This window comes from Molothrus ater, chromosome 19 (genome assembly GCF_012460135.2).
Source record: "Molothrus ater isolate BHLD 08-10-18 breed brown headed cowbird chromosome 19, BPBGC_Mater_1.1, whole genome shotgun sequence".
NCBI lineage: Eukaryota > Metazoa > Chordata > Aves > Passeriformes > Icteridae > Molothrus > Molothrus ater.
Window position 1 is genome coordinate 9,847,437 of NC_050496.2, and position 13,960 is coordinate 9,861,396.

The following is a 13,960-nucleotide window of genomic DNA, read 5'->3' on the forward strand; positions in this document are numbered from 1 at the left end:
ACCTCTGTCCTGTCTCAGAGGTCAGCCTGATTCTACTCAGTGTGAACAAACAAATTCTAATTTGTTTATGGAACTCATGAGTGGTTCTTTATTATTTATTGGGATTTCATCTGTGGGTTCAGGAGGTTATAAAGCTGCTTCTATGAAAGATGAGGACTTTTACCCCAGGCAAGTTGAGCGAGAGCAGCTGTAACGTGATCTGTGCAGTGCCTTGCTGACAAATCCCTCTCCCTTTCTGGGACTAACAGTAATTTATGCTATTGCTGTAATTTATTTTTTTACTTTTTTTTCTCTAAAGATAAACTGGCAGTTTCAGTCACTTTATGACATGCAGTGGTGGTAAAACATCATCTGAAACTAGGCTGCAGTACAATGGAACGAGTGTTAACATGGGTCAGCCCAAGTACAAGGAGAAACAGAGCATGGACAGAGCTCCCTGGGATAGCTGGGGCTGTGTCACCACTCCTTTTATTTATGCACCCCCACCATGGGCCCTTACAGTGTTTGTGGTTCACTTTTGAGTGATAAATGGAGAAAAAGTGAAATTTAATTTGTCTGGTGCTTCAGAATTCTTCTAGATGCTGGTTCAAGCCAATGTGTACTGCCATTATCTCTGTTTATAACAAAACCAAGCCATAATGTCATCTCAAAAATGATGCACAAATTTGATAATTGGTTTTGCCAACTTTTCTTAGTAGATTCCTTAGTGCCAACAAACAGATGGAGACATCCATATGTTTCATAATTTTGGAATTTGAAGGGATTGAGGATCTGAAATTGCAATTTCATGTAAAGTTTAGGATTACTTTGAACTGGCTGTAATATTCTTAGGCTGAGCTGCACCTTACAGAGCTGCCCGGATTGCCGAGGATGATTCCAGCCCTACCATGACGATCCACGGCTCTAAGCTCCTCGATTTATAGCCCAGGAAAATCAATAAGACTCTTTGCCTGCCTGAAATCCCTGGAGTCTGCAGAGATGGAGCCTGAGCTGGATCCATGCAGGGTTCAGAGGCTCTGGGGGCCCCTGTGGGGTTTTTTGGTCCCCCCAAGAGGGGCTGGCAGGAGCCGGCATTCGGGCGCTGGATGCGGTGCCGTAAAACTAAGGACGACAGATCAAAGGTTTGAGCAGGAGGTCAGATAGGTTTTGAAAACTTAATCAGCTTAAATTTGCTTCAGAACTCAGCTGTGTGATATTTTGTCCCCCCTAAGAAAATATTTGTCTTAGACACCTGTCCTCAAGTGTGAGAGCCGAGGAGATGAGAGCGCCGAGCAGTTCACCTGAGGACAGCGTGGTGGGGCTGGGCTGGGCTGGTTTCTGCAAGAAAAATACAAATCAAGTTTCTCCCCTGAAATGAAATTGCATTTATTTTTTTTTTATTAACATCACTATTATCAAATTATTTCTGAAATTAAATTATTTGAGGGAAAAAAAAAAAAACCTTAAGGGGTATTTTTCCTGCGGTTATAGAAATATTTGCTGGTTTGATTGTGATATGACCAAGCAGCCTTGTTTTCAGTTTGGTTTATTCTTTAGCTTTGATTTGTGAAAAAAAAAAGCTGGGGTAAGGAAAGAGTTGTATGTCCATGCTGCATCTTGGGTGGATTTTCAGTGTAATTCCCACCTTTCAGTGTAATTCCCACCTTTCCTAGGAAGGGATGAGCAATGGGACAAGGGACAGTTGCAGACACAGAACTGAGAGGTGAAGCTGCATCCCCCATGTCACATTGCCTGGGATTTTCTCCTCATTTTCCCCCCCCCTCTGTTCAGAAACAAATTCATCTTAATAAACTCGTTTACATGTGTTGCCTTCTTCCCCTGCCCCACACACACACACACGTGCGCGCGCACGCTCTCCTTCTCTCCTTTTTTTTCTTTTTTTTTTTTTTTAATCCGCAGAACCCTTTATGTTTTGCTAATAATTGGCAGCAGAGGTACAATTTCTCCCCTCTTTCAAGTGATGAATAGTTGGCCCGAGATCAAAGGCCAGCCCTGGCGGTTTTCTGGCTGCCACAGAAGGGCGTTGGGGCTGGCGCGGGGCCGGCGCTCGGCGATGGGCACGAGGAGGAGGAGGAGGAGGTGCCAAGGTGGCAAAGTGTCTGTGCACGCCCTGTGTCTGAGCTAACGGGGCTCTCCTTTGTGTGTGTTCCAGGCCAACAGGCGGCTGAAGCAGGCGGAGGAGGAGTTCAGCCTCAAACTGGCCAGGTCCACGCAGGTAGGTGGCCAGCAGGGAGCTCAGGTGAACCTGTTCCACTGGGGAGCTTGGTGAAAAGTTGAGTTACTGCTGGTTTTGATGACCAAGAGAAGTCATATCCTGTTGCTGAATTGAACATCCAGTGTCTTCTTGCAGATTTTAACTGAGAAACTACAAAGCATTAAGCTGGAAAATAGAGGTGGGGCTTTTTGAGTTCTGAATTTTATCTTTTTCATCTCCATCGTCATTTCCTGAGGACCCCAGAGGACCAAGTCCTCCTTCAGCCAGTGGGAAGGAAGGTGAGGTGCTCCATCACATCTCACAGAATCATTGCACAGCCAGCACTTGAATTTCTGTTAAAGGTGGTGTCACCCAAGGTTTCTTCATCTTTATCATTGATCCCCACCGGTTCTGCATTTCTGCCCAAAACATCACCTTGAGGAATGTCAGTGTCCTGGAAGCAGACTGGTTTTGACTTGAATTTTTGGTCTTCAGAGAACTCAAAAGATGAAATGAGTGTTGAATTTACATATATGCTTAAAAATGGTAAGGCTGGATGATTTTTACATACTTCAGCTTTCAGTTTGACTGACAGGCAGTACTGAAGTGTGAAAAATGATGGAGATGCAACCAGAAGTTAAGCTTTTAATAAGAAAAAAATTGCCACAAGGATTTGTGTGGAGGTGTCATTCTCCTCATTGCTCCCAGCCATAGCAGAATGTTTGCCTTGCACTGCAAAGTGTGTTTGCAGCCAGCAGTCCAATAACAGTCTTTTAAAATCAATAAAAACACTACAAAGAAGGGTTTAGCAGCCTCTAATCTAGACAGAAATTATCAGTGAGACAATAACAAGAAACTACAAACTTTACTGTTTTACCAACACTTCAAAATATTTAAAACTCTTGATTTCAGCTTTTCATCTCTTTTGAGTCTTATTCTCTGTAACACTTGTCCAAAATTGTGACTCAATTGTGACATTTATTGGCTGTCACTTTTTCACACTGCTTTATCAGAATCTTTGGTAAATATGTCTTATATTCTATTTCTAGAATCTAACCAGTATTTTTGCACATTCATTTGCATACAGAGAGGTTGTAGAGTCTCCATCCTTGGAGCTACTTAAAACCTGACTGGGCTGATCCTGAACAACCAGCTCTGGGTGTTAATTCTTTAAACTGGTCCATTCCACCCTCACCAATTCCACAATTCTGTGGTAAATCAGAGATAATTCTCTCTGTCCTAAATACCTTGCCAGTAATTTTAAATTACTAATTTTGTAATTTTTGAGAGCCTTATTTATAAAGAAAGAAAGAAAGACACACCAAAAAAGGCCTCTTCTTTTTTTTTTTTATCTTTCCCTCTGAACCTGAAAAGCAGGAAATGGTTAAAGCTCAAAAAGTAACATTTAATCCACGTCAGACCTGCAGGAAGAGATCCCTTCCATTTCTACCTCTATTTTACCTTTTGTCCTTGTCACCCCCATGTGAGTGGAATCAAGGCAGCCTCTCCATGCCAGACTCAATCCAATGTCAATACAAAAATGGTTCTTGGTCCATTTGTTAAGGACAGTTGGAATAATTGAGGATTTCTGAATGTTTAAGCAAAGGGATGAGGGAAATTGCTTTAATTGTTGCAGCAGGAACACGTAGGTAGTGTAGGGCAAGGTAAGAACTTTTTAACCTAAATGTCATAATAAATTTTGTCAGACTGACAGAATTTATTATGTCATATAGTATTTATTGGCCTGCAGAATAGTCTCAAGATTTGGGGACATGTTTTGTATTAAGGTGGCTTTGCTGTAGCTGGGGCATTTTACTGGCAAGAGCTGGGCCCAGCTCCTCAGCCCTTTCTGGGGCAGACACAACACATCCATCATCTGTCAGGGCTGCTTGGCTCAGTAAAACAGTTTCACCCTGATGTCTGAATTTCTTTACTTGTGTGGGTTTAAATCAAATCCCCCAAGTTACTTGGACACGCTTGGCTTTGGGTTTTTTTGGTAGCTCACTGTTAATAATTGGTCGATTGCAACTTTTCTTGTGGTCCCCTTGCTGACAGCATCTGTCCAATCTTTCTCTCTGTGGCCTCTTGGAACATTCACTTTTAACACCCACACAGAGAAGATATTTCAAGAAATTTCCTCTGAAGTTTATACAAAGTAAATAGAAATTTTTGCTCTGAAAAGTACTGCACAAAGCAGATCTTTCTTCATCAATTTCTGCTGAAATTTCCTTGCTTGGATTTCAGAACTCCTGTGCTAGACCAGGCTCTCAACCTAGTAAAAGCTTTAAATCTCAGGTTTGTGTTATATTGAGGAGTTTGCTGCTTTGTTTTCTTTTTAAAATGACAAAATGAGACATACTCAAAATGCTGTAGTTTTGCATGAGGTCAAGTTGTTATCTTAATAATTTACATAATCCATTGTTTTCTTCTGCTTTCTCCTGTGCATTGCACACCTGGTAAAACCACATTTCTGCAAATTGCCTGTCTTCTAAACAATTACCTGAACTGCAAACCCAGAGACACTGCTTAATCCTGGCTAAAGAGTTGCACCCTATCCAGATAATCTCTAAACTTTGGCATATTGGTCTCAAAACCCCTTCTTTTTGATGGGTATTATCTTTTGAAATATGTATATCTTTTGAAATATGTATTTCTTTTTTAGAAAAGCAATACAGAAATACAAAGGTAGGTTTTACACATAATCTGGGTTACTTCCTGAGCTTTTCAGGCAGGTAAAGAGAAATAAATTTACTACAGGGTTTTAATCAGGCTTTTTCCCCTTTTCCAGTGATTTTAGTACCTTCATTTGTAGCACAGTTCTTCTTACACTAGTCCTGGCCTATTATTAGGGGTTTTTTTAACTTATTTTTTTCCTAAATAACCATGTAATTAACATAGATAAATTTTTCTCTGCCAATGAGGAGGCCTGGCAAAGTCTAAGCACTCTGGTAGTGTCTCCCTGAACTGCCTGTGTGCTAAAGTGTTTTTAGAATTATTCTATAATATGCTGCTACAGCAGCTTAACCTTAAGCTTGAATATATACATTAAAGTCAGTGACTCTCCCACATGTCTAAGTGCTTTGCTGGGTGATGACGTGTCAGTATAAAATTCTGTAAATATGCCTAAAGGATCAGGGTTAGTTATGACTTTCCCCAGTGATGAAAAAGGTAAAACAAATACAATTCAACAAATGACGAGTGAATCACCTAAAAGGTCTGGATGTGGAGTCAGGTCCTCACTCTATTGCTCAGCAAAATCTGCTCCTTTCAGCAGCTCAGAAATGTCACTGCCAGGTTTAAATTTCGGTCCAGTGTGTGAATGTGGATGTTTTTGCTCTCAGCAGTATCAAGGTGTAAAATATCCCCCTGGAAAAGGAGCAGCAGCATCCCAGTGTAAACTCACACTCCCCTTTCAGAGCGGGGCAAGATGGGGAGCAGGCTCCAGTTTGAAGATCACAGATGTGCTTTGTTCTCATGAGTAAATATTTTGGAATGTCACAGTGGAAAACACTTCCAAATATTTTGTGTTCAGCGATTCTTGTCATTTCCAGCCTTGCTCTGTTCCTTTTCTGTGCGTGGAGTTCCATGCCCTGCTAGTTTGCAGCGTGCTGATTTCAGGCATCCAGCTCGCACAGCAGAGCTTGCCATTGCCGTGTTTATATTAAAAAAAATGCAAAATACGTGTCTTTTATTGAAGGAAGCTTTAACGTGCTGCTTTCTTTTCAGGAGATAGCTGAACTGAAGGCAACCATTTCCTTCCTGACAGAGGAGAGCAGCCAGCAGCAGCTTGTGGTGGAGCAGCGGCTCCAGGAAGTTGCCCAGAAGTTGGAAGATGAGAAGCAGCAGCTGATGACAGATAATGACAGAGCAATCAAGGTAATCTGGGCATTTCTGTGCTGCTGCTGCTGCCTGGGTGAGGGTAATTAAAAGTTCTGAATGCAGGGCTGGTTCCTGTTCACACAGAGCTCACCCAGACATCCCCAAACCTTTGATGGAGCTGATGACTCAGGCTCCCTTTCCTCTAGCTGATCCCATGCCTGCAGAAAACGCCTGGATTTGGCAAATCTAATCCATCCATGTCAGTCAAATACTTGACTCTTATCTGTTCTCTTTCTTTTTGTACTGGCCCGGATGTTTTAGTGTGTTTGCAGCAGCTTTATGCTGTGCTTTCAGGGCTTGAAAGAGAGGAAAGGTGAAAAATAGGAGAGTGTGGTCACAAACCTTCCCAACTTTCATGTTTAAAGCTGCATTGAAGGAAAAACTTGTCCTTAACTTCCACTGAAAAATACAAGCAAAGTCTGTGCTGAATGTTAAAGGAATAAAGTATTTGTTATCTGTAGTTTTATACATATTTTATTATATTTTTTCATATATTTTGCTTCAGAATTCCATTCTTTGGTTTTTCTCATTGTTTTAAGGGACTGAATTGCCACGTTGTGTTCTTGCTGCTTTGACACCTTGACTCAAAGTGGCTGCAGAGAATTCCACCTGTAGAAGTCAGCAGAATTGGCTTTTAAACATTTTTTCTTCTTGGAGTAGTAAAGAACAATGGGAAGATTTTGAAACTGTCATTTGGTCTTTTGACAACAAAAACAACTCATGAGAAGTTGTATAGAAAAAATTCCTTTTCCTTTGTAAAGACATTCAATCATACCAAAGAATTACATTATTAAATGTAAAACCTCATGGAAAAATCAACTCCTACAGTTTACCTGGGGTTTTTTTTTGTGCCTAAAAGATACCATGGAAGTTTTAAGATGTTGGAAATCCATTGGATTATGGTGCAGTTAATGCTGTCCTCTGTCATTGGAATGACTTGCATTAGGTTGTCATTACTGTCTCATCATCTGCAGAATGTTTTTCTTTCATTGATTTTTAATTATCATTATTTTTTCTTAAGGAAAATGTCTGCCTTTATTTGTGTGCTTGTTGAGGGAAAGACTTTTCTTTCTGTGAAAGGTGTAACTATAAAAATGTTGGCTCTAATCTGTTATGCAGATAGAATCACCACAGGTAGGTTATTTTATCACCAGGCTCTGCAGAGAGAACACAGGTAAATCCCATTATTTTCAGGTACAGGTGAATTTTTACCACTTAGTAACATGAATTGTTTGTAGTTCACTTTTCCAGTGGCCACCAAGGTCTGCAGAAGCCCCGTGACAGTGGAATCATCTTCCACAGAGTCAGAAATACACAGTAATTCAAGTTATCATGGTGCCTTCTTGAGTTACGTGTTGGAAAAACATGGCTCAGACTCTTAAGCAGCATTTTTCTTCTGGTGCAAACTCTACTCTTGAGTTTCTGCATTCTCTTAAGTTACAGGCAGTGGAATAATTCAGCTGTTGGCACCACCAGTTTTTGAGCAGTAATGATTATAGGTGGTATGAAACCCTTCTGCATGTAAATCTATTATAAACTTCATTTTGATGTTATTACTTCACAATGTAATGAAATCCATAAAAACCACAGGGAAATTGTGCACAGGATTTCTGAGCAGTGTCCCAGGGAGTTTTTAGCACTGGTGCTGGGAGTAAGTTTTAAAAGATTTTGTCAACTTGGAGAAGAAATTGGAGGAGCTGTTTTGCTTGGAGTTCTTGAATTTTGTTTAGTATCATTAATACTGTACTTTTTAAAAAAAATCTTCCTTTGAAACCACTGATTTAATGGAAATTTACTGAAATCCAGATACTCAAGCAGAAAATTCCTAGGAAGCTAAAATGCTGTGTATACTTCTGGAAACAGAAAAAGGTGGTTTTAATATTTGATCACTTTGTATTTTTAAGAACCACACATATTTCTAGGCAAGCATATGCAGAAATACTTTGCTTTTTATTAGCCTGGGGCAAAAAAAAAAAAAAAAAAAAGGGTTTTGGTGAAAATGGAATCCTGGATGTCCTGGAGATGGGGAACAACATCTAACCTAGGGTAAGCTGAAGACCTGGAGGGATGATTAAAGAAACATTCTACAAACAAAGCAATTCTTAATGTAATGCAAGCCTTTGAGGAGACTCAGTGTAGTAAAATCTATTGAAAATACTATCATTAAAAAACAGCCTTTGCTAAATATAACATTGATTTAAACTAACATTGAGGAACAGATTGCAATTTCCTCTATTGGTATTGGGTGGCTTCCTGTTAGACCTTCCAATTATTATTTCCTTTCAAAGGGAGAAATACATTTTACAGAAACCAACTGGCTCTCAGAGAAGTTTTGGATTTAGGCAGTAAAGTGATATCCAGATGTGGATGCCATAATACATGATTTTGATGTTAATTCAAATTCCTGACTCTCTTTGCTAGTAAAAGATTTCTGATTTGTTATTATTGCACAATTGCATCCATCTCCTTCAACTCAGTATTTCTTAAGGTAGTATCTTAAATATTAGTCAAAAATATATTTGGATATCTTGGATCTTTTGAGATCCAATATATCCAAATATATAATGGACATATTGGATATATGATAATGGATCTATTGGATGTATATCAATAGATCACTATGATCTATTGGATCAATATATCAATTGGATATATTGGATCTATAATAATGGATCCAATATAATGGATATATTGGATATAAAATAATGGATCCAATATAATGGATATATTGGATATATAATAATGGATCCAATATAATGGATATATTGGATATATAATAATGGATCTTTTAAGAACCTCCTGTTTCTTTTGACAGCCTAAAAACCCAATTTGAACAAGGCTTTTTGCCTTCAGGTGGCCTCAGTTTGGGGCAGTTTGAGACAAATGCTTGAAGGCCTTGGTGCTGTATGTTAGGTCTGGCCTAAGGGCAGGCTGGGCTTGTCATCACTCATGAAATCAGGATAAACCCTTGGCTCTCACATTCTGCTCTTGTGGCTCAGGGTGACCCCTCTGGGTGCAGCAATGTCCCATGGCAGATCCCACAGCAGCTGAGGTGTGACCCCAAACCCAGCTCCCCTCATGGCCATGTCCTGCTTTGGGCTCCCCAGGGGTTAAATCCAGAGCAAAGCCCAAGGACACTGAGCTGGGGCAGGGGGGACAAAGGGCAGAGCTCCCCTGGTCACTGAGCTGTGCTCAGCCCAGAGATCAGGAACCCAATTTTTAAATTATTTTTATTGATTTTTTATTAATTTTAATTTTTTTTAAATTTTATTTTAAATTCTTGACATTACATTTCTTGCATCTTCGTAGTGATCTACACAGCAGCCTGGAGCTTGATAATTCCAACAGTCAGAGCATTTACCAAACTCCTCTGCTGCTTTTGGTTACTGGGCTGGGCAGAACAAGAAGTTGGTGGCATCATAAAGATACCTTGAGGTTATTTATGAAATCCCAGCCTTGGTTGTTTAGGCTTAGTTGTTCAGTTTTTTATGAAATCCTTTTGGATCCTGGGATTGGAAGTACAAAACATTTCCTGGGATTGGAGCTGCAAAACATGTTCAGAGCATTTTAATGCTGAAGTTGATGGCCAAGTGGGGACTCCACATCAAAAAGTAGATTCTGGAAAGAAATGGATGATGGAGAGCATACAGTGACAAACCCACAACAGAAAAGGGGGAAAATGCTGCTTTTTTTGCCAGATGAACCACAATTGTTGTTTGATTCCTGTTACAGATTCTAGGATTCTGTTAAATCCCTGAATTAACACCAAGATTTCATTAGCAAAGCATGGTTGGAAGATGACATATTTCAACACTTTTTATGCCAGCCAGCTTATGATCAGATTAATTCTGTTAATAAATAAGACTTAAAAGATTTCTAGGAAAGAATGGTCTATAATAATGTTCCCCTTCATGTGAAAAATTTTGAAACAGTTGTTTTTCTTTGTTATGTTTAAAAATGTTGAAAGGGGGAAAAAAAAGTCAAAGTGTTTTATAGCCATAGCAGAACAAAGGGAAAAATTTTGGGGTTTAAGTTGTCTGGGCCTTTGTGGGCATTGAGTATTCCTGACATCCTATATTTGTTAAATGCTGCTGTATCTTGGAGCCAAAGGATCTTTTCCTCTGGAAAGTACTGAGAGTTTTATCAACTCAGTGAATTTCCTCCATGCAACTGTAAAAATTATCAGATTTCTCTATCAAAAACCTGTGTTTTTAAAAATTTGATGCACAAGCTAATTTTGCTTGTAGTTCTATTTCATCATCAGCCATGTTTATTAGCAAATTCCACTGGTAACTACAAATAATATTCTTTATTAAAAGGAAAAGCACATTATGTCGCTGGGAACATTAACTGCAGCCCTGCAGAGGTATTTAGTTTTTTGTCCTTAAAACACCTTTTGGAGCAGCAGCATTGCACTCTGTGTTGGAGTTGGTAATAAAGAAATAATTCTAGTTCATTGGTATAAAATTCCCAAGCAAAGGTAAATCTAAGTGGTTTAAATCTAAGGTGTAAATGCCCTTAATTAGTGCTTATTAAGGGAGGAGAGGCATCTGAGAGTGCCCAACCTAAGGTGCCCTGATCTGGAGAAGAAACAATTTTAGTTTTAAAAGGGAGACAGGAGGGCAGAGCCTTGACATCACCCATGGTTTGTGGCAAAGGTGGGAATTAAGGCTGGAATGAGTGGTGGTTCAGGAGGCTGTGATCTTGTGTGACAGCACAGAGGACATGAATTGGGGAAAAAAACCCTGAAAGCTTGGTGTAAACTCTAAATGAACATCTAAAACTTAGGGGGAAGGCGTAGATTGTGTCAAGGACTTTTTGGAAGGGAAGTCTTGACTTTATTCCCCAGGATACACTGAGGGGGCAGAATTAACTGCTACAACCTCACCACTAGCTCAGGGGAAATTTTGTCACCAGACCCACATTATGGATAAGATTTTTAAGATATTTTGTTGCATTTTCTGTTTTAACTTGGATGAAGGGAGTTTTTTTGGTTGTTTGGTTTTTTTGGGCTTTTTTTGTTGTTTTGATTTGGATGAAGGGGTTGTTTTTTTGGTTTTTTGGGTTTTTTGTTGTTGGGTTTTTTGGGTCTTTTTGTTGTTTTAGTTTGGATGAAGGGGTTTTTTGGTTGTTTGGTTTTTTTGGGTTTTTTTGTTTGGGTTTTTTTGATATTTTGGTTTGGATGAAGGGGTTTTTTTGTTGTTTGGGTTTTTGGGTCTTTTTGTTGTTTGGGTTTGGATGAAGGGGGGTTTTTTGGGAGTTGTTTGGGTTTTTTTGTTGTTTGGGTTTTTTGGGTCTTTTTGTTGTTTTGGTTTGGATGAAGAGGGTTTTTTGGTTTGGTTTTTTGGGGTTTTTTGTTGTTTGGGTTTTTTGGGTCTTTTTGTTGTTTTGGTTTGGATGAAGAGGGTTTTTTGGTTTGGTTTTTTGGGGGTTTTTTGTTTGGGTTTTTTGGGTCTTTTTGTTGTTTTGGTTTGGATGAAGAGGGTTTTTTGGTTTGGTTTTTTGGGGGTTTTTTGTTGTTTGGGTTTTTTGGTTTTGGGGATTTTTTTTTGGGTTTGTGGGGTTTTTTTGGTTGGTTTTTTTTTGTTTGGTTGGTTTTTTTTGTTTTGTTTTATTGTTGGGTTGGGATTTTTGGTTTTTTGGGGTTTTTGGAGGTTTTTGGGGGGTTTTGTTGCGTTTCTTTTTTTTGTTGTTGTTGTTTCTTTTTTTAGCCAGCAGTGCCTGTAGAAAGGAGGTCAGCATTTCAGTGTTGGCCCTGGCTCGAGTCTTGCAGGACATGTGGTGGGAACATGCCCCGGTGCTGGTGGTGGCTCTGTGGCCCCAGCCCTGCCAGGCACTGTCGGTCACCTGGAGATGTGCCTGTCACTGAGTTCTCCTAATCCTTCTAATTGCCTTTGTGCCCAAACATTACCATGATAAACCATTTGGCATGGTGAAAGAAAGACTTGCAAGGGACCATCTTGATGTTGAGTACATAGAATGCTTTCTTCATGGATCTTTATTTCTTTGTCACTGACTTTAGCCTGTTATAACACTCATAACTCTGCAGTGTCTTTTATTAGCAGGGAATTACAAGGCACCAGCACTGGTGCTTTAGCATTGGAAAGCAGACCTTAAAATTTACCAGGCAAATGACTTTATCTTGCTCATAACTTCCTATATTCTGTTTGATCAGCAGAGGAAGTCACATCTTCCAAAAGAACAGGTAAATTAAATCTGCAGGTCTTTTATAGCTTTGCTTTCTCTGTTTCATGGGGTCCAAACCCTGAGGCACCTGTTTTTCACAGCCTTTGTTGATGTAAATAGTAGTTTCACCCAAATTCTGTCTGTTAGAGAAATGAGGGTTTTCAGCCCTGAGGTTTTCAGCTCTTGCTTCAGCTCTGTCTCTTGATTCCATTACCCAGTTATCTTTAAAATCCTGTATTGACACATTCCTTATAAATGATAATTAAAATCAGCTGACTTTCGTGTTAAGCTTAGATAGCTATTGATCACAACTGAAATTCTGATTTTAAAAACTCTTCCTTTCAAAACCATCTCTCTTTTTCTGCTGCCACAGAAATTATTTCATTGTCTGAAGCATCGTACCTTCTCTTCAAAATTACAGGGTTTCAGATGTTTGGCCAGCCAGGCAATCCGAGTGGCTGAGCATCTGTAAGTACTTTATAATATCTTTGACATGCTTTGTGAGGCGAAGAATTGAGTCATCTTTTTTTTTCCTGCAGCAAACTTTGCACTCTGGCATTTTTCTTGACTTTTCATGTCTCAACACATTGAAGAACTTACCATGGCCAACAGCAAAATCAGACTTACAAGTTTTATAAAAGACTAGAGCTAGTGTCTGCCTTTTCCTCTGAACTGCAGTCCAGATTTATCTGACAGGTTTAAAAGTTGGTATTTTTACTTTTTCCTACATTATCATTGTTGTCCTCAATGTTTTATTTTCCCTCCAGAAGGCACTTTGCTGCATGAAGTCCTTTTTATTCCTTGTTAGCCCCAGAAGGGATGCCACCTGTCTCCAGATTATGGAGTTAAAGATTCTATAAAGGCAGAATAAAACATAAAGTCATATACAGGTAAACTGTCTTGCTCCTAATAATGTGGACTAATTTTGCACTGGAAAAACAGGGGAAAAAATTCATAACCAGCCATAAAATTCACTGCTTTTAATTGACAAAATGGGAGTAATAACACTGAGAGGGGTCCTGGGTAATTAAAAAGGTGCAGGCAAAACATTCTTATTAGTAAGTGTTAAGTAATACTGATATAAGCCCACGCAGTTTGTAAAGAAGGACAGACAAGGTTTAGAATGTGTTATGAGAAAATGGAAATCAGCTTTTTTAAGGCTGCTGTGATGCTCAGAGTTTACTGCTCCATTTTCAAAGGCGTTTTTCTCTCCAAAGAGCAGAAAGACTTTTCTGTAGAGGAGAAAGTGGTGCTTAAAAAAGACAGAGCTGGGGAGATACCCAGGAGTTAGGAGGCAGAATGCCCAGGAGGAAGAGCCTGTGCTCCAAGGTCTGGGACTTTACTGGAGAGGAGGGGGAAAAAAATTATAAAGATAAAAACAAGTGTCTAATGCTGTCCAAAGCCAGGGCATCTGTAAAACAGTCTGTGCACAGGGCTGTGTAGGCTTTCCAAGGGCTGTGCTTTGTTCCAGTTCCAGTGAGTTCCTGGAACACAGCCTCCTTCCCTGCTCCTGGAACAGCCTTGACTGCAGGGCTTCTTCTCCAGCCGTGGAGGTGGAAACAGAATCTGTGTGAACCACGGCTTCCACCAACAAAAGGGTGCTGGGGAGAGCAGTGCCTTCAAAGCCAACCTTCCATGGGCCACAGACATTTCTAACTCTGCTCTGAGGGCTTCTAAAGCCTGGCACAGCCAGGAGAGTTG

General features: G+C 39.8%; 1 protein-coding gene across 1 annotated transcript in view; it reads left to right on the forward strand.

Moving 5' to 3' along the window:
• CEP112 (centrosomal protein 112) overlaps positions 1-13,960 on the forward strand; it is a 193,969-nt gene that overhangs the window by 115,759 nt on the left and 64,250 nt on the right. Inside the window, exons 22-23 of the mRNA XM_054516852.1 lie at positions 2,153-2,215; positions 5,921-6,070. Coding sequence (XP_054372827.1) covers positions 2,153-2,215; positions 5,921-6,070 — 213 coding nt within the window. The remainder of the gene's footprint in view (positions 1-2,152; positions 2,216-5,920; positions 6,071-13,960) is intronic.